Source organism: Leguminivora glycinivorella, chromosome 1, assembly GCF_023078275.1.
Source record: "Leguminivora glycinivorella isolate SPB_JAAS2020 chromosome 1, LegGlyc_1.1, whole genome shotgun sequence".
Lineage (NCBI taxonomy): Eukaryota > Metazoa > Arthropoda > Insecta > Lepidoptera > Tortricidae > Leguminivora > Leguminivora glycinivorella.
In genome coordinates this window covers 14450562-14472290 of record NC_062971.1, presented here as the reverse complement: position 1 = coordinate 14472290, position 21729 = coordinate 14450562, and the positions used below count along the sequence as shown (strand labels likewise).

The window sequence follows — 21729 nt, the reverse complement described above, 5'->3', positions numbered from 1 at the left end:
CCAAAAAATTACAAGTTTGTTGTAAAAATGGCAATTTTTGACAATTCAAAAATTTCAAAACTTTAAACCGTTGTACCCAAAAAAGACGTTTTTCATTTAATGACACTATGTTTTTCAAGGAGCGAATTATTTTCATAATAAAAAATAATAATTGGTTAACCGATAGATCCAGTTGAAGATTATTAAATAAATATGATATTTTGCTTGTATATCAGAAATTATGAAATCAATACAATTGATAATGTATTTTACTATTATTTAATTTTGGATATTCTTGTGAAGTCTAACATAAAATCTAGGTTGTATATGTACAGGATAGTCTACAGTTTTTGGTTGTAAGCTAGTGTCGTTTTTGGACGTTTTTCGTTACTTGGGTACGGCTTCATGATTTTAAAGTAATTGTACACCTTTTTGATGTTTGTATAAAGTTAATTACAAGCATGTAGGTTTAAAATTTACTATAAAAGCTTGACTTCCAACTAGTGATCGTTTATAAAAAAACATTTTTAAAATGAATTACTTAGTATGATTTGCTTGGTTTAGCAGTAGACGTATAGCTACAAACTTTACAGATTTGTGAACTCGACAGCTTCCTCTCTCACCAGCCGGCCTAGCCGAAATGACAATCGCTGACGATAGACGCCGATCGAAACACAATCTGGCTCTGTCGCGCCAATACGGGGGTGTTTGTGCATTGGGCTGCGTTGCGTACCCTGGTGCCATGGAATTGCGGTCGAGATCATACAGACGTTAAGCGTCAACTGATGATTACCATAGGTACTGAAGTTCACTTCGGGGAACTCATTTAATTTTGATATTCCCTTTTTATATACATAAACACAATTCCGGGTAAAAATACAATGATTATTAATTTTAGTCGTATTTGTTATTAGTTGTAATCCCTAAATCAGGTAAGTATTAAATACTTTGCATATTTTTTAAACTACTATGTTTTATAGAAGTTCAGTATTTTACAAATTAATAAATGTTTTCCATTTTATATCGTAGCCATAATTTTTAATTTTGGGCAGTATTAGCATTTACATCATTTGTTGTTATATTTTTCATATTTTTAAATTGGAATAAAAGGTACAAAATATATGAAAAATAATACAAATTAACTACACTTACAACTAAAATGATATCATGAAGTTGTACTATGAATCACTGACTAATATTTAAAATAACTATTTTTTATAGTCGATGTGTTTACATATTTTATAATAAACATTATTCTTTATATGCAATTAAATCAAAATTAAATATTGCCTTCAAAATTAACAGCTTATAAATATTATTATTATTGTAAACAGCTTGCGATTCCTTATATATTATCTCACGTTATATTTTTTTATATGTATTTCAACATTTTTATAATCAGCACGCGTGCATTTGACACCAGTAGCATACGAGCATAATAAAATCTTATTTTTTATAATTATATAGGAGATAAAATCTTTTATTTCTAATATAATTCGTTTTTCACAGTAACATTTTCTAAGAGGAAAAAGTGCGTTCATTGAGCAACACTGAGCATACCGAATAAAATATCCTCGTTTTTTATTTTTTTAATATTTTTAAAGCAGTGGGGTTATGCTCTCATGGACCTTGCAAGTATTTAAATTGTAACAAACGAAAACCAATGAAAATAAATAATGCTCAACTACGAGTAAGAACGTGCTGATTTCAGAAGTAATAATCAAAATTATTAAAATTACATGTCCCCTTAATGGTTGCCCTAAATGTTTATTTATCAGAAACCTGCAAAATAGCCTCATCTATAATTCAAATAGTAAAGTCGTCCATTACTAAGCTCATTAGGTATATTATGTCCACACTACAAACATACGGTGAATGGTATAAAATACTTCTACTTGTAATATTGATTGAAATTATTCATGAGCGTGTAAGTAAAAAATCAACCTCTTTTCTTCTTATGTCACAGGTCGGTCATTTGTCAACTAAACATTCGGCCGGCTGAAAAAGGAAGGTCTATGTATAATTCATTTGATGGCTTAAACCGAACGTGTAAATAAATAATTCAATCGATCGAATATGCCTTAAATTGGGTTACACTGAACGAAACTGAAGTATCACATCATGCTTGACGCATGAACTGTAACAAAACACACGAGTTTCCGAAATAGAAAATGTTACCACGAAACTTGCAAGTTTTTCACAACGCTTTATAAAAATTTCAATCGTCCACCCGTTTCTCTTGTGCTCCTCGTCTGGTTGAGTAGAGTGTCGCTTGGACTAGAAGTCTTCGATCACGTTAGTCGAGTTTGTCCTATCGCGGTATGACCGTTCACCTCATTTCGTGATACACTTTGTAGCCGACACCTGCTCTTCAGGAATCCTGTCATCTGTAAAGACAGTAACTTGAATGAGTCCCAAGAAACCATTACTTTTATGATTGATGAAAAGGGAAGGATAAGTTGTGGGTCACACTTTAACATACATGCTGCCGTGCCATGACAAAACACTGTAACTCGAGTTAATGGTAATACTGTCCAATAAGCTTATCTGGCCCTATTCTATATATACATGTTAAGAGTATACTGACTTTCTATCACAAACATAGAAAACCTTCATTGTAATATGCACTGTAACTCTTAAAATCTAAAGTCGTCATTTGACAAAACACTGCATCACTCGATACAGTGTATTGTCAAAATAAAACTCCCCATTTTTTCAACCGGTGACTAAAGTTACAGTGTTTTGTCAAAATAATCCGACGAGAAATTTTGACTGAGTGTTTTGGTTTAGGTATTTTTTTAGTATAAATCAGGACTTCTTAAGTGCAGCCTGCACGTTGTTTTATTTAGTTTGTGTGGATATCAATAGACTAGTAAAATGAGTATGTAAAGAACGGAATAAATTAAATTAAAACTTTCTAAACATTGCAACAGAGAGTGTCATTCAAATGTGTCATCGAATTTTGCCAGATTAAAAAGTTTTTTAGAAAATGAAAGTGATATATATAAACTACCCCTGAACGCCAAAACTAATAAGAAAAGTATAGATGATTATGTTGCATCAAACAAAATAAATTGTTCTACTGATTATGCTGCTCAACAATAGCCGATGGAACAGGTAGGTATGGATATTGAGTACTCAATACCTTCGCCTTATCAAGTACATCCAGCAGTGACTCAATTAGACGAAAATATGAACCAACCTATATCAGGGTGGCTAGCCGAATGGCACAATCGCTCACGAAACGCTCACGAAACGAAGCGCTAGTAGATATCTATCTCTATCGCGCTTGCGTATTGGCGCGACAGAGCCAGCGGCGTATCGCTTTCGTTTGGCGTCGGAGAAATGCCATTCGGCTACGGGGCCAGATTGTCTTACGGAATTAACTACAGTGCCGTCTTTAGTTATTCCTATTTAAACAGCCATCACTCTGCTTAGCAACATGTCCCTCGCAACTCCATTTAAGTTTGGTAATGACGAAACCCACGTCTTGCACCTTGGTGCGACGACGGATCATGGCATTCCTCACCCGATCTTGAATCTTGGTACCGAGCATGGCACGCTCCATACACATACTGCTCCTGATTTCTGAAGTACCCGAGTCTCAGGTTGAAGTTGTGCCAATGAAAAAACAAGCGAAAACGTAGTCCCACAAAAATGTTAAAGCAACAGAAGCAGAAGCAGCATCCCTTGCTAGTTTGCTTTATTGAATTACCTACATATTTATAAACTGAAATAGATGTCACATACTAGTATAAAGTTACTTATTCATAAGAAGGTATATGACAACTATTTCAGTTTAAGTTAATAGTGTACACAGTACACACCTAGAATTCTCTTAGGAGTAATATGGTCTGCTATGACAAAACACTGTAATTCATGCGTTACAGTGTTTTGTCAATGCAACTCGCACATATTACTGATAAAGTATATTACGACATAACACGTTTATGCTCCAAAATGCATGAAAGAAGTATAAATATTGCATTATTTTTAAATGGTCACTAATAGTAACATATTATCTGTAAAATGTCCAAATTTCATTACAATCGGATGAAAAATAACGACTCTGTGGCCAATTAAAGAAAAAAAAAGTTTTTTCGATTTCTGGAAAATAGGTGTTTTTTAGATACAGTGTCTTGTCATCGCACGGCAGCATAATGGGAATTTTATTTGAAAACGTTATAAATAGGTATGAAAAGCTATGATGTATAAAAATAAAATTATCTTGTAAATGTGTAACATTACTCCGTTACCTACTAGTGAGGTTATACAAATAAGTTAACATGAATAAAATATTAATAATTAATAACAGGACATTTAGGCTATAGCCAATAGTAGGCACATTAATAATTATAATTCATTACTTATATTTAGATAACCGTCCGATTAATTACAGATAAGATTTTCAAATAGCGGTAGGTACATATTGTCACTACTTTTAAAAAAACATGTATCTTCGTTTGTCAATGAAAAGAAAATTGTAGTAAGTATGTATGGAATGCATATAAACTTACTGCGTTTTAACTTTGAGGAACAGCGTGAGATATGAGATTTTTTAAAAGTAGTGACGATATTGTATAGTGATTTAAAGAAATATATAGGAACACTTATATTACCCAAAAGCCAATACGAAAATAATGTCATAACATAACAATATAATTATGTATTATAAATAGTTTACTGACCTGTGCGTTTGTATCAAAATGAAAAATTGATAAATAATTTGAAAACCAAACCTAAGTACACGGGTATTTTACAAACCGTCCCTTAATACTTTTAGGTTGTTTCCAGACTTTCAAATTAAGTATAAGTTTCATTAGTTTCAAGTGCTTAGGTAACCTATTTATAAGCTTCAAGTCAAACAATAGAAGTCTAAGTAAAGTCAGTATACTTTTGTATATAATGTACTTAAGAAACACATCATACAGATTACACTTTTAGGCTACCTAAAAATGATTTTCGTATTTGGATTCGATAGATGTGATGTTTTCTTTGTTATGTGGTTTTATTTACACCTATTGCTATGGTTGATCTCTCCAAATATAATCACAAAAAATCATATTGATTTATAACTTATTATTTTGGTCCGAGCTAAAAGTGACATCGTTCCTTCTGTATAATTATTAAAACGAATAAGATTTTTTCGTCAACGTTATTTCAGATATGCCTATTATGAGATACCTGTTTGAATTTAAATTAAATAAATAATATATATTGTGTTTTGTAAATGGTATAATTATGACAGGAAACGTTAGTTTCAAGCGTCAAGCGACAGGATCGGTGCAAAAATGTTAGTGTCAGTGGGCACTGGGCAGGAATGCGTGTTGCAGTTGTGAGCTGTTTAGGCCATTTCGAACATGCACTTGACAGCAAAACGATATCTGAAAGATGGCATGGGCTGTTTCTTATTACCGCGTTTGTTTCATACGCACCAACTAACTACGATAATGGTATGTAAATTGCTTGGAATTGTGTTGACCTTGTAAGAGCACCATTAAACTCGCCGTAAATAAGATGTGGACCGGATCTAATTCTATTTGTTGTCGTATTTTAGTATATTAAAATTAACCTGCATTGTACTGCATACTACAACTGTACTTTAACACTTTCGCTACCAAGAACCCGACTGTCGGGCACACCGCTCGTAGAAGCGTAGCCGATTACATGGGTTTCCCCGTATGTAGCGAAAATGTCGTAGCGCCGCGTAGAGCCCGGTTTCGAAAGTGTTAACATACGATAAACATTTACAAAGGTGTCAGTTGCCTGTCAGTGGGCTGTTATTGTTTTTTTTTTTAATGCGACTATTAATACTGACATATCCGATCCATATCATATTTAGAGCAATTTCTAGGTGAGGATGTTAATCGAGCCTTTAGCATACGAAACACGATTTTTTCTCTCTCACACTAATGTGGAGGAGTGAAAGTGCGAGCGATTGGCGAAGTCTAGTCCTTCATATTGTTTTGATGCCAGCAGCAGGGCGCACAGGCTACTGGCAAATCGTTCAGCACCTTATTTATAACTATCCATCGTGATAATACGGAAGAGAGCATTTCTTTTTTTTTGCCAATATTTTTTTTTATTGTTTTAAGGAAATTTAGGTCAATTGTACTCAGAATCACGAGTACTTTCAATCTCACTGGGAGACAAAAAGTGTCCCAGAATGTCCATACATTTTTGTTACTTTCCTCTTTTGTTACCCCATACAACATTTACGGAAAATGGTAACAAAATAAGAAATAATCGTATGGGACAATTTTTTAACTACTAGGATTGAAAAGGCTAGTAATTCTGAGTAGAAATAGCATATTTTTTTCCAAAATATCACACTTCATAAAAGTGGCAAAAAAAAAAGAAATGCTCAAGAGCGATAGAGAGGGATAGCTAAGATACGCTACCGAGCGTGAACGATTTACCATTTGTCTACGCGTCCTGGTGCATGTACGAAATGGCCTGGTATGCAGGAGCAATAAAGCTGAAGCCTTTTCAGACGTACCTCGGCTGTGATGTGGTATCACACTAGGCGTTGACGAAGGATGACTTGGTCCTGCGAGGAACAAGGTATTTACTTTAGGTATTTGTACTACCTATGTTTGACTTGTTTTATACCTATCAGTATCACCTAGTGATGTGAAAACGCTATTAGATCTAGATACATTTTATTTAAAACTCAATAACAGCGGTTAAAGGTTACAAGTGTTGTATTTTATACAGGGTGGGGCCTGTAACAAAAGCAAAAAATTAAACCGTAGGCTATACTCCTTAAACTGACCAACATTTGTTCAGCGACTTTTAAAAATTAAGACGTCTTGAATTTTTTAATTTTTCATACAAAATAAATATTAGCTTCAATGTACGCCATTATTGTTGTCATTGACGTTATCTGTCACGCTTTAGACTTAACAGAATTCGCAATACATTAACTCTTAGGAAAAACTTTCAAGGGTGATAAAAATCAAAATACACGTTATTTTTAAAAGTTGCTGAACAAACGTTGGTCAGTATAAGGAGTATAGTCTACAGTTTAATTTTTTGCTTTTGTTACAGGGCCCACCCGGTATAGAAATACTATAAGTAGTTAGTAGGGACGTAGAAGTTGAATTAAATTTACCTAAAATCCAGTTCGATCTTATAATATTTAAAAATCCAATTTAAATGGATGAAAATTATATGGACCGGTTTTTACTTGGAAACAATATGTAGCATGTCGTGTATTAAGTAACATAAATTGAGTCTTACATGTTTAAAGTAAATAAAGAGTGTTATTAGAATCAAGTCATTCTATCAAATTTAACGTAACATTTTTGCATTACAAAAAACATATCGCGTGTAGATGTATAATTTTTGAAACAGGTTTTTTAAACCTATGTATATTGTAAAAGGTTTGTTAGATATATTATAATGATATCTAATACCACTACGTAGTAGTAGCACTATGATGACATTGACAGTGTACCTAACTATTTATTATTTTCCATGATACACTAAAAGGCTCCAACTTTATGAACAATTTGATTTAATTCGTTAGTCTGACTGAGTATGTTTAAGTACTACTTAGATGTCTACCTAAATAACTAGTCAACGAATTTTGTAATGAAATACTGTAAAGTTACCTAGTTGGAAAACCCGTAACCTGGAGTAAAATGCATACTTCTATGATTTGCAATATTATATTGCCTATCTTTCATGGTAAGGTCAGTGCGGGCAAGACCGGCATAGTTTATTTGAAATAAAGTTTGAGTGGATAAAACTCTATAATTAATGCAGTCTGGCGTAATGCGCATGGTCCTATGGGATAGCAAATATTATATTTTACAAAGTTTTTACAGTATTTTGGTGAAATAAGGTACTTTTAAGTGATAAAAATCACATTTTTTAAGGCTCGGCGGGTTGACCGTTCTCCCGCGATGAGCACAGAAAGACCGTCTAGTGCTTGTTGTCGCGTAATTTCATATGAGACTAGGTTCCAAAATCATGATCATTGTTATTTTACGTAATAACGGGGCAGAATGTGCTAGATAATTATTAAAATAACGTTGAAATTTTGAACATATAAGCATTTTTCTATTTATAAGGCAAGACCGGCATATGTCCCGTAGATGGGGTTCATAACCTTTTCTTTTCAGGTCCAGATATTGCATTATACTGTGTTTCCAACGAACACCTGCGAATACAATTTAGTCACGATATTACAGGGTTAAAATTGTGGCGTAGGCGAGAGGCTGGCAACCTGTCACTGCAATGTCACAATTTTAGTTTTCTTTCAACCTCTTTTTGCCAAGAGTGGCACTGAAACTTGAGAAGTTCATGTGCTCTGCCTACCCCTTTATGGGATACAGGCGTGATTGTATATATGTATGTAAATATGTATGTATTACAGGCTCATATAAATCCAACTACTTATCTGTTTTTGAAACTATGTTATTAAGAAAACGTAATAGGATATTAAGATACGTGAATTAGTTTGGTAACATTTCTTAGCAATGCTTGGTTTTCCTATAGTCACTAATACAGTATGAATGTTCGCGTTATTTTTTTTTATCATACTCGCACACTAAATGTGATTTTGCACGCAGGCGGAGAGTGAGTTATAGAAAAATCGCTCTCCCAAGGGAGTTATGAAATTTCTAGTACCGTATTCAATTTTTCTTTATCTTTTTACATAATTTTATATTGCAAGTGTGATGAAAAACATTGTGTGTAACTCGGGGATTATGAATATTACAAACTCGAGTCTATAAATCGCTCTGGCATGCCGTCGCGATTTAACTTACTCTCGTTAGTAATATTCAAGTTCCTTCTCTTGATGCACAATGTACTATTAAATGCTAAATAAAAAAATACTACCCACTATTTATCCATTACAGCCTTTGTTAAAATACGTCAAATTGGCATTGTTAATAACAATTTTTTTTTTTACAAGGGCGTTTTAAAGTCGTTATTTAATCGCAAGTAGGCTTAGTTCTGTTCACCACTTATAATTCTTCACAACTATGTTATTTTTATTTAATACTTTCGAATGATATTAGTAACACCATACGAATCATTACCAAAGCTGTATTTCGAAGTTAAAATCAAAAACGGTACAATTATCATAAGCCAAAAACGTACTTATATATTGATATTGTTTACACTCGACTTATTTCCAATAAAGCCTAAAAAAGGTTGGCAACTCCTTGTTTATCGTATGCCGGTCTTGCCTTTCTCTTTTATGCCGGACTTTCTGAGTAGGCCCAATTTCTAAGTTACATATTTCAGAACATAAAACAAGAAATTGAACGCGTTTTGAGTAGATTAATAGTACTAGTCAGAAAGAACGGTTATTAAATGACTACGTTACATATATGATATACAAATATTCCGACTGCTTCTATTTTATTTTAATTTTTTGCGGAACCATGTTGAACTCGATGCTCGAGTTCGAAACACGAATCAAGTTTATTGTTAACTAGTGTTCGTCCTAGGGATATGTATTGAAGACCAATGGTTTAAGGATGAAAAACTGATATACCTTCGGAGGTGTGAGAGGCGTAGATATATAAACACAAAAGTTATAGTCAATAGACGGTCTTTCCGGGTAGACGGTCTTCCCCACACTGACCTTATGTATATCTTCTTGAATTGTGACGTACTTAATAGAAAAATATTCCTAGTGCATTAAGTAGGTTAAGCCAAACCTACTTACGACGAATACCATGAAGTTAGTTTTCCTGTCATTTATTTTATTGACTGCTATTATGTTGCTCGCAACTTTACAGTTTAATACATTACTTCTGAATTTTCCTTAAGCTAATTTTATACATTTAACCAGATTGTATTTATTATACTTAAACCTAGCTAGATTAAAATAGACTCAAAGTCATTAAATACGATACATTGTATCCTAGGCTAGACACAATACTCACCCAGATAGCGAAGCCGAATTGGAAATTGGTGGACTATTTGACTCGAAGCCTTCCTTAGATTTTTCGTTTGCTAGCTGCATTTTCAACTGGTGACCGAAGCAGGCCAGGTCTTCCCTAAACGTGTCGCTGCCCGGGGTCGTGGGCTTCTCGTCGTCTCCCGTGGCCATGCCTTCGGCATCACTCTGCAGAGGCGCCTGCTCAGATTCCTCCTCAGTGTTATATATTTTGAAGTAAGCAAATGTCAAATAGATCACAGAAATAATGAAAGACGGTATCGGGATTGCCATTGCATATACTAAGTTTAAAGTGTTCTGCCACATATCAAGGTCTGTTATGACTAAACCGGGGTCCACCCGGCTGTAGTAGCATGTGTAGTTGTTACCTAAAGGTCTATACTTGGATAGGAATATTGTACAATTTAGTATTGGAGGGTATCCACAGCCCTTGACGTTGGGAAACAGACGGGCACCGGTAAAGTACCACTCCGAATCGTTGCCCTGAAGTCCGGTTGGTAACGCATCGGCTAACTCCGTTTCTTCCGCCATTTCTGGATAGTTTTTGTCTCCCGTAGCTTCGTAGTTCTCGTATTCGTATTCTCTTATAGCTCTTTCGGCTCTTATTAGATTCTCGTATTCTGTTGCTGAGATGTTCGGCGAAACACCAAGTTTGTAGTTAACTCTTATCTGGGTGCACTCGTAAAGATCTTTCGTGCAGCCTTCCCTACATGAGGCCCATGTGCAGTTGCTGGCTCCCACGAGGTGTTTGACCTGTGCGGTCACGCATAATGCTCCGACCGGATCGAACTGCATGAATATGGTTGTAAAGGCGGGCTCTATGACGAATGGTACGAGAAAGAGGAAAGCAAACAGACTGAAGGTAGCCAAAAGAACGAAAGTAGCTGTTGTGTAAAACAATAGTTTCTCGAGAAATGTTGGGGGTATCGGAAGTTTCTCTTCGTCGGCCATGGTGGCGTGGGAGCGCTAGGAGCGACCATAGCGCTAGCTTCAGCTGGGCTGTGTCATTTCAACCTTTTCATGGCCTGTATGTTGTCACGTCTCCTTTTTGTCGATTTTGTTTTATTTCATTTTGTACGTCTGAAATGAATTGCTTTGATGAGGTTCGGCAATCAAACCGCACTTGATTTAACTATTCACTCACAATAATGGTGCTTTATAATAAATTAATAAAAAACTTATTTTTAAATGATGCCTGAATAGCATAATTGAACACCATACTTAAATTTAAACTTTCAACTCCATAGGCAGTTAAAAGGAATATACTTCTTAAATAGGCAATTTAGTTCCGTACCTAACTGTTTATAAAACTCGTTTTCAGAGTACCATGATACGAAGTAGCATTAAGCTCGTTCATGCCATGGGTTGTAAAAAAACGGTTTTTTTTCTAGCTTGAAAAAAAAACATGAAAAAAAACCGTGAAAAAAAAACAGTTTTTTTTCTGGAGTATGATTTTTTTCTAAAGTACGAAATCACAAAATTTGCAAAGTAGTTAATACTTTTATACGGTTTTTTAGACTTAATGTTAACTATTAAACGAATTTAATCAAATAACTTTAATTTCTGGTCTTATAAAAGTAATATTTACGAAATCTGTAGTTTGTAGTTATCACTATTTACTGTTGGCAACACCACCGCCTCTCCACGCTACACGCCGCATCGGGGATTCCCCAATAAACGTTTGTATACTGAATTAAAATGTACGTTATTGTTATTGAAACACGTTACTATACTCACGAAAAACCGTTATTGTCGTATTATTTGTTCATCTGAAAAAAAAAAACCAAGGTTCTCGGGTTTTTTTCATGTTTTTTTTTCATAATTCTGAAAAAAAAACATTTGTTTTTTTTTTCTATTTACAACCCTACATGGGTCGCAAGGTTTATAATCATCTTCCGAGCGAAGTTGTCGTGGCTCCTAGTGCGTCATTGTTTAAAATTAAATTGAAAAACTGGCTTGTCGAGCAGGCTTTCTATTTATAATAAGATAATTTTATTGTGCTTTCATTATACTGTTGTATTTTATATTATTGTCAGAGATCGGATTTTTGTGCGTCATCTCATACTAAAAGTCATTAAAATGACGTAAGTCACTATTAAGAATTTCGCAAATCCGTCCGATCTCTGATTATTGTACTATCAGCTGCAAAAGTGCATGGAGAAATTATGAATGAATTCATTGATAAGTTCGCCATGCACTTTTGCAGCTGATAGTACATAAGTGTAAATGTTATTTGACATGTAATATGATTTTACCAATAAATAATATGATGATTTGTTATCAAATCATTAATTCGTTCTTGTTGTTCGTACAGTACAAGATAGTTTTAAAACATCAAGAAAGTATTATAGGTATCTCATTTCGTTATTTCTACCTCTAATTATGTACCTGCGAATAAAAGTGGAGAAGCCTGCAAGTTTTTCGAGACTACCATCGTAATTCGTAAAATAATTAATGAGGAAATTTACGAAATAGGTAACTATTATCCCTGTTATCGTGTTTCTCAGCTCAGCCATAAATCATGAGAACTAACGAGAATCCCTCAGGAACATTATTCCTCCTAGCTTTATTCTGGAATTTGTTGGAAATAATTACGAGTAGGTATCTTAGCTCATGTTTAATCCGAGTAGAGTTGTCTTACCTACTAGAGTCTAGAGTCTGTTTTTTTATTTTGTAACATATTGTCCTTAATAGTTGAAATATAGTATTTTAAATAACCACAATTATGTAAACATGTACTTTTAAATCAAACTTAGAATGTGTTTTCATTCGTTCTTTGGAAACCACCGTTTAAAAGCTTTAATCATGCGTACCTACAAATGGTACCTACATAATTATACGTATTTGTATCGATGTGCGGCAAGGAGATAATTATAATTTGTAATTTGTGTTTGGCACTGAGACTTGAGTAGTTTCATGTGCTCTGCCTACCCCTCCATGGGATACAGGCGTGATTGTGTGTGTGTGTGTGTGTGTGTGTGTAAAATTGTGTATTCAGAAATCATCTAGAAAACTTTGTTTAATACATATTTGGCGTATATCAAGAATCGCTTTTGTACTTCTAATCCACTTATGTATGTATAGACTATTTATTTGTTTAAAGACTTACAGTGTTGTCTATTTTAATGCGTCACCATAATTATGTGGTTACACGAGTACAAGAAAAATCCAATATTTTCCACAAAACATAAAGTTTATTTTATTTAGTTTGATAATTTAACGAACTAACACAGGGTGCGCCAAAGTTCATATAAAATTGGTATATAGATTATTGGTAGTCCGAAAATGTTTCTCATACACCATGGGGTCTCATCCGGAACAGTGCAAAATTATTTCCAAATAGAAGTCATAGATGGCGCTAAGTGTCACGATTGACGATTATTATTTTTTTATCAACTAGATTTAAAGGTATTTGAAGCGTCATAAATTAAGTACATTATAAATTAAATACAAACATCGATGACAACACAAATTTAATGCATTATTTTAGAAATTTTCAAAGAAATAATATCACGTAATATATTGCTACTGACTATGACGCAACAACGTGAACAACCTGCGCGCGACAGTATCGAGCTACCTAAATTTTATTGCATATTGTCACTAGATGGAGCTGCCACTATCTACAGTATACTGCCAACGAAACGGTGCGATTGTGTGCGTTCCGTTCATTGAGTTATATGTACTACGTACTATAGGCGACGTTGCCAGACGGAAACTCTGCACAAGCTGACAGATGCGCGGAGTGCGCGAAGCGGTAATTTACGCGTAGAGTAGTAAGTCCACCATCAGATGTGACACATTATTATATTCCGCCTGTCAAAATTATTTATTTATTTATTTACAACTTAAAAAATACAAAGTAAGCGATCACTGCCGCCCATGGACACCCGAAACACCAGGGGTGTTGGAGGTGCGTTGCCGGCCTTTAAGATGGGTGTACGCTCTTTTCTTGAAGATTTATCTTCTTCTTTAAAATACAAATATATACTTATATATATAATAATATATATATAGTGCGGTCAGTTTTTTTGGACAAAGCGTATCCATTGTTCTCTTTTTTCATGACCAGGCCAAAGAAAACAGCAAAAAGTGAGCGTGCTAAAAATACAATTTTACTCAATAACTATTAACAATCAATAAACAAATTAACTTTTTTTTATATTATAGTAACATAATTCATAAAGTAGTAAGTAGTTACCTAATAATTTTCCAAATTGAAATAAATATATTTCGCAAATCTATTAGAGGTGAAACACATTAGTAGGAACAATGAAAATGGCACATCTGCGTGGTTAACTTTTTAGTCTATGATTGCGTCACCAAAATCGCGGAAGCCTCGCTCCCGCTCGCGTGTTCGTAGAATATTCAGCTGTCGTGTCGGCCGATAATATTTGTTTGTGTGCGTTAATAATGTAGGTATACGTTTGTAGTAGTGTGCGTGACAAAAATGTCGTCTATTAAACAGCTGCCAATGATCGAAATTCAAATTAGTTGAACAATTTCCATTGAAAAAAAAGTTTGTAATGCATCGGTCCGAATTGCGGATACTAGTTTTATCATCTTTTAGTAGATATAATTGAATGTAAAATTATTTATTTTGCCTGACACTCTTGAGTATTTTTTTATGCCGTTATTTTAATTTTACAATATAATATTTGGAATATAGTGCTTTATAATTATTAAATATAAAACATTTTTTAAATACTTTTTGATACAAAATCATACTTCATTGATTTGGAACAACGCTTTTTATCGGACCTACATCCGACACTATCGGAAGCGTTTATCGGATGTAGGATGTCGATCTGACACCCGATATCGGATCGGATAATGTGAAAACGGCCTAAGCATTCACCGTTAGTGCGTTTTCACATTATCCGATCCGATATCGGATGTAGGACCGATATCCCATACACTGAAGCCGCCATCTTTGATTTTTGCCTTTGAAATCCTTCCGACATTTGCCACATGCACGACCGATGCGATGCATGCGAAATCAAACCTTATCGATATGGAAGTATGAGACGCGACGATTGCCGACTGGCTAGGATTTCCGAACGCACACGAATGCGCGCTCGGTCGCCGATCTGCGGCGGAGTGGGCCAAGACCTCGACGCGACGCCGTCAGCAACTAAGTACTACCTAGGTACTTATAAATAGTCAAGAGCGTTTGTATGGAGAATTAACTCCTCCTGTATCGTCTTAAGGATGAAATGTAATAATATTCATTTCTATATTTCTAAGTAACTACGCGCCTGCTTTCGAGTGCTTTAAATTTTAACAAATCAATGCATCCTTTGGTCGGGGGCTGGGGCCTCTCAACTCAAGGTCGCCGGCGCGCGGCGCCGTGGTGGCGGGGCGCGGGGCGTGGGGTGCGGGGTGGGGCGCCGCGGATCTCGTTCATTCAATTCCGCTTGCATGTGTTGCGGACAGAGCGAGTATATTATACGTACGCGGCGAGCACACATACAAGCCGCACGGCAACGCCATCTAGTAATGTTCGACTTTAAACGTCCATGTGACGTTATAGGTTTAGTGCGTGATAGCTAAAACAGATGTCGCAAGATGTTGCAGTTTGATGACTATTTCGACGTAGGATACTGATAAGAGTTTTGTTGGCCACGCGTGGCTACTAGCGCCATCTAGCTCTTTGAATGTGGATTAAATTTAGCCTACAGGTCTAGAATACTTAGGACGGCGCCCATTTTTAGTATGGGATTAGGTATCTGTACTAGTATTTGATTGTTTACAATTAATAATAATGAAACAAAATTATGATAAGTAAAATTATGAGAAATGATCATTCGGAGCACAAATCGGTATAAACAATAATTTTATAACAAATAATTTTATATGAGCCAATATGGACCCACCAACACAAGATAAACACCGTTCCATAATTCGAATTTACCGAATTAATACTTCTACTTGCGTACCTTGAGCCTTAGGAGCATAATTGAATATGTAGATACATTATAAGTTTTTAGTATCATTCAATTTCCTATAGACTTACTTGTGTAATACCAAACATTTAATTTACTATTGAAAAACTCAACAATTCACTATAAAAAAATTATATTCAAAATACGTACAAACTTAGGATGCCAAGAATAATCTAGAAATTATTTGACTTATGTACATGTACAATCCAATTTACTGCCCTATTTTACAAAACCGATGCATCCGCGACCTACTTCGATCCCACAAAATACCTGACACCAAAGATGAAGTCTCATAACAACTATTACCACTATGATGTTTCTAATGCGTCAGGTATTCTATTATTAAATTCAAGACTCGGTTAATCTACATACAATAAGAACAGACATATATTACTTTATTTTTTAACTATTTTACTGTAAGAACATAACTGTTGTAGTCACTTTAGTCAGCAGTCTAAAATTGGGCCCAACATGGGGTTCGGCAAAGAGCGGATTACAAGAACAACAAAGCTCGATATTATTTATTTTACATTGTTTAATAACAAAGTAATAAATAATTGTTTAAGATATTGTGTTACTAGAAGAGCCTGCTTTTATTAGCCATTCTAGTTGGCCGGCTAATTTGGCGCCCAACGTGGGGTTGGACGAAGAGTGGATTGACGGATAACTAAGGCCAGAATGTGTATATTTTATTGTTAGACATACATACTCACATTTTCACTCTGTGCTTTGATATTATATTAATGTAGGAACCTAGTTTTATTTGCTGCTCCTGTAAGCCGGCTATATTGGCCCAACGTATATAGCTCGACCTAGAGTATATTTGAAATATGCTAATGCCGGTGAAAATATGTGTATATTTAAACACGTTCTAACGACTATAAAATTAATTTTTACTGTAGGTACATTATTTTTACTTTGATATGTAGGAACCTAGATTTATTCACGGCTACAGTTAGTCGGCTACAGTGTGACAGCCTTTATCCGCAACCATGAACAGTAAAACCTGCGTCGTATCGTACGTTATGGCTCAAATCACTTAACCTAACATAACATTGACGAGATGTAGCAGTATAATAATGTACTTATTATGTGCTTAAAAAAACTATTAAGATAACTAATGTGTATTTTGTTTTGCCTGTGTTTACGAAAACAATGTTTATTCTATTCTATTCTACTGGAGGCTGTGGATTTGGCACGATTGGAAGACCAGTACTAAACAATATTAAATTACACATATCTTTAACCAACTCAACGTCACTTAAACTCGGCCTCAAATTGGACTTCTAAATATAAACAGCTAAATTTGACCTCTGGCCATGATGCAACAATACTGTCGAACCATTTCTGGCAGCGTCATCCGCGTGGCATGGGCGAAAGTTATGTAAACTCGCCATCCCGGCGCCAGGCCGTCTGATGTCGTATCGATTCAGACCAGATTTAGCCTGGCTTCTGGACTGCAAGAGGCAGACGTGTTTTGACTTTTACAGTACAGTCGCCATCAAACATATAAGATCAGCATTGTTACTTAAATATAACTGAAGGAGCACTCTAGTACGTTGAAGATAGGGATGTGTTCGAATATTTGTGAGCACCTTGGTCCTAACGATTACCCTTTCCGTAGTGAGAATGCTATTATGCTACATGTGCATAAGAACATTTCTATCAAAAATGGTCCTTATTTATGTGGATAAAGGTAAACACGAAATATGGGTTTGGTAGAGTATGGTCAAAGTGGCCAGCCTTTTATTATTGTTCCTCTATGTTCGTCCAATTAAGTAATTTACAATAAAATAAACTATGAACCTAATAATATAAGCTTTCTTTTCCCATCCCCCACTCTTACACATATTTTTTACAGTAAGTACATAGTTACCGTAAAATATACAAACTTTCATAAGCTTTATGAAAAGCATGGTATTCTGATTGTAAAGTTAGGTAGGTACTTTTTACTTAGTCACCTTTTGTTTGATGGAATAATGAGTGCTTTCAGAATGTATAATGGATGTGTCAAGTTGAAAGAACTTTTGAGTTGGGAGCTTGAATGTAACTTTTTATAAGTACGCGTTAGCTGGTTGTTGAAATATCTTATATGTTATGGAAGTTTTGTCCATAAAATAAACCTCGTTTTTATTTCAATATCGGTTAAAAAATCAATATCTGTTAAATAAAAATCATAAATAATATCATAATCAACCATTTTTCTGCACCATTTAAATGAAATTATGAAATATATTATTAATATTGCAAGAATATTTTAAACAAGAGATTATGTAATTTCTCATGTGTTAAAATAATTAAAATAAACTGCTCAAATCATAAACCTTCGCATAGTCTGTACTCCTTTGTGTTCATTTCATTGTGACATAATTTGATGAATATAATTCGCCGGTCCCAAGTAACACAGGATTTGCGAAATGACTACTTTCCAGCAGAGCCAATCAAAGTTTTGCAAACAGGTTTTTGCTGTATAAAATTGTCAAATTATGATATTAAGTTATAAAATTTAGGAATAGGAATTTATATATTATAATATATAAATGAATAAATAAATAATTATTTAGTTACATATAAATTAATTATACTTTTTCCGTTTCATGTAGTTTTAATTGGCAAAGGTGTAATCAATTTATTTATACGCCTAGTATTTTTTAGTATCAAAGCAAAACCCCCCCGGTTATGTGATTCTAAATAAATACTAAAAAATTTACTAGGCGGTTAAATAAGCAGAGTGCACATAAAGCAACGTCAACCCTGCAGTGACGTGTCGCTGAAACGCCTGGCAACTGGGCCAGCTGGTTCTATAGGAGCTTTGCTCGCAGAGTAAAACAGCTACAGCTGTTCATAACAATCTACCTTTGTAGTTGTGGGTATTGTTAGAGTAAAAACACCAGGATACCACTATTAATTATACAGTTTATTGAACGCAATCTCAAATACAAGCTCAGTGACAAATGCTCCCAATGGAAGCTTCCAGTCCTTCTGACACCCAGTTGACAGCGATGCCTAGGGATGGGGACGCTCGACTAGTGATGTCCTTACATTAGGTATTTTATAACTCTTTACATGTTTGATTCGTACTCAGTAACACTTTAACTTGATACAAAGGTTATCTTTAGTGTCAAAATATTTATTTTATTTTGTTAGTTTGAACATTCATTTTTGATTTAATTTTAGTTTATTGATTTGTTATTTTTGTAATGTTTGCATACAATTAAAATCGACATATATTTTGATGTACACAATTAATAACATGGACATAGGACATAGTTTTAATAAACTATGTCTTCACTTTATTATTATTACAGAGGAAATGAACTTAATTGAGCGTTAAGCATATCTGAAGTTATTTCTGTGTCAAATATAGTTTAATCCATACTTTACTTCGTATTATTTTTGCCAGATAAATAATTAATTATATTGTTAACGATTAACGGTCTACGGGTCTACGGAGGTCTACGGATACGCTCCTAGCATGGTCATGGTATGGTACGGTCTAGTGGGAGGATTAAGGATTTCCTCTTTTATATAAGATCCCAAACAAAGAGCCATAAACAAAGCACTACCTGCACGAGTATTCTGTGCTAAGTCGCGTCGGTAGCAGCGCGCCGTTCCACTGTTTGTGCTCGACAGAGATAACATTGTTCTATGCGTTTTTGTTGTCGAATTAGCTTCCAAATCTTTTATGTATAATAGAATAAAAGACTATTACGTGTTTGTGAGCGTCATGAATAAATGTCTTTTATCTTTTATTTTTATCTTTACTATTATGAGTTTGATCGCATAACCGTGAAGATTTTATGACTTTTCAATAATGGAAAAGTATAGTAGGGCCATTTTTTTTTTTTTTCAAAATTGTCCACCCCACTTTTTTATTTGATTTTGAAATTTTTATGTGATTTCCACTCAGAATCTCGAGCTCTGTCAATCCTAATAGGAGAAAAAAATGTCGAAGGTTTTTTCCTATTATGTTACCATATTTTCATAAATTTTGGCGGCAACGTAATGGAAGGTTTGAAAAAAGTATGTAGGTTTGAAAAATCTATGGACATTTGTTTCTACTATCAGGATCGAAAGACCTCGCGATTCTGATTATGAATCGCGTAAAAAATAGCCATGTTACAAAAAAAGTGGGTTGGACAACTTGGAAAAAAATGGCCCAATAGGTATTGAGATTACCTACAATTAAATTTAATATAATACGGATTTTATTTTTACTAATAGGCAACTAACGGCGCAGCTTTGTTTATCTTTTAAGACTATTATTAAAGTAAGTGTCAAAAATAACGTTTCTTCAAACAAAATCATCACTTTCGAACATGACATATCCGATACATATCGTATCTAGAGTTAATAGTCCACGTAACTAAACATTTTGTTATAGTATCGGGCTGTACGGCGACTGTCAAGTACATAAGTTTGATGCTAAATAGTTGTGTGTTTCTATTTCAGTTTACTTGCCAGTTCTCTGAGATATACGTTAATTCAGTGTTCAAAGTTGATTATAATTATCAATAAAAAAACAATAATTAATTGACAAGGAAAATTGAACCTACTCGTATATAATAAATAATAATAAATAAATATTATAGGACATTCTTACACAGATTTAAGAGTCCCACGATAAGCTCAAGAAGGCTTGTGTTGTGGGTACTCAGACAACGATATATATATAATATATAAATACTTATATACATAGAAAACATCCATGACTCAGGATTCAGGAACAAATATCTGTGCTCATCACACAAATAAATTCCCTTACCGGATTCGAACCCGGGACGCCGGCTTAGCAGGCAGGGTCACTACCGACTAGGCCAGACCGGTCGTCAAAATTATACAATGTATATATAATGAAACTATTTTAAATTCCAGTGTTTATCTGTGAATACAAAACAATATTTGTAAATACATATTTATTTTACGATATGTGGGTATTGTGGGTATCAAATCCATAACGAATGTTTTTCGTATTAAATTCTTTTGCATAACCCTTGTCTGAAAAACACCATTCCAAGATATCGCGTACATTAAACCGTTATTACATAACATAACCTCAACCTGCCTAAAGAAACCGTTCTGACGTCACAGTTTACTACTATAGCACCTCTTTTATAAGGCCTAAGCTTTAAATTACTATCAAAATAGAAGCATTAACATACTACCTCATGAATTTTATATACCTTTGTAGCGATAATCATCAAAATTATATTTTTTAGGCATATTTGACACGCAACTATTTCAGGAATTTCATTTCAGTTTATCCAATTGTTTTATTTAATGACAAGATCTATCTACTTTCAGCTATATTGACTATGTTTGTATAATATATCATCGCTACATCACAATGCAGCAATGACTTGACAGTTTGACTACTGGCCAACATGACGATTGTTTAGAAAGAACTGGTCGATTATTGGCTATCTAATAACCTAATGGTACGCGAATGGGTCTTTACGTGTACCAATGTATGGTGCGGACCAAAAATAGACGCTAAATCGAAGCAACCTCATCAAAGCATTCTCCAGAAACATTGAAACACTGATAAAACACCTTTTTTAACCAATAACTTGAGAACACACTGTTGTATTAGCACGAAATCATCCTTTCTTGAAAACGTACAGAATAGTCTTTTGGAAAACGTCGTTTTTCGACAGACGTCGGCGCGGCCCCGCGACTCTGCCACTACTGGCGCAGGCCGTATAGTAATGGTAGTATTGGCACTTCAAAATCTTTAGGGCACACTGAAAACTGTAGAAATCCAGTAAATTCAATTTATAAAAATATAAATAAAAAATACAAAATCAATGTGGTTTTTAATCAACACTTTTTCATATTATTATATAAATATAAACAAATCATGTAAATAAAAGTAATAATTTT

General features: G+C 34.4%; 1 protein-coding gene across 3 annotated transcripts; it reads right to left on the bottom strand.

Annotated features, from left to right (window-relative positions):
* Positions 1 to 1244: 1244 nt before the first annotated feature.
* Positions 1245 to 21512, bottom strand: LOC125229704 (protein tipE). 3 transcript variants are annotated; one of them, XM_048134621.1, is made up of 4 exons: positions 21429 to 21512; positions 9888 to 10981; positions 6479 to 6529; positions 1245 to 2366 (listed from the first exon to the last, which is right to left on the bottom strand). In XM_048134621.1, exons 2-3 carry the CDS (start codon positions 10850 to 10852, stop codon positions 6502 to 6504), a joined length of 993 nt encoding a protein of 330 aa, XP_047990578.1. In that variant the 5' UTR covers positions 10853 to 10981; positions 21429 to 21512; the 3' UTR covers positions 1245 to 2366; positions 6479 to 6501. The 3 variants fall into 3 exon arrangements, with proteins under 3 accessions (XP_047990578.1, XP_047990568.1, XP_047990587.1); XM_048134611.1 differs by having other exon boundaries at positions 21355 to 21493; XM_048134630.1 differs by lacking the exon at positions 6479 to 6529 and having other exon boundaries at positions 21355 to 21493.
* Between the last annotated feature and the right edge of the window lie 217 nt (positions 21513 to 21729).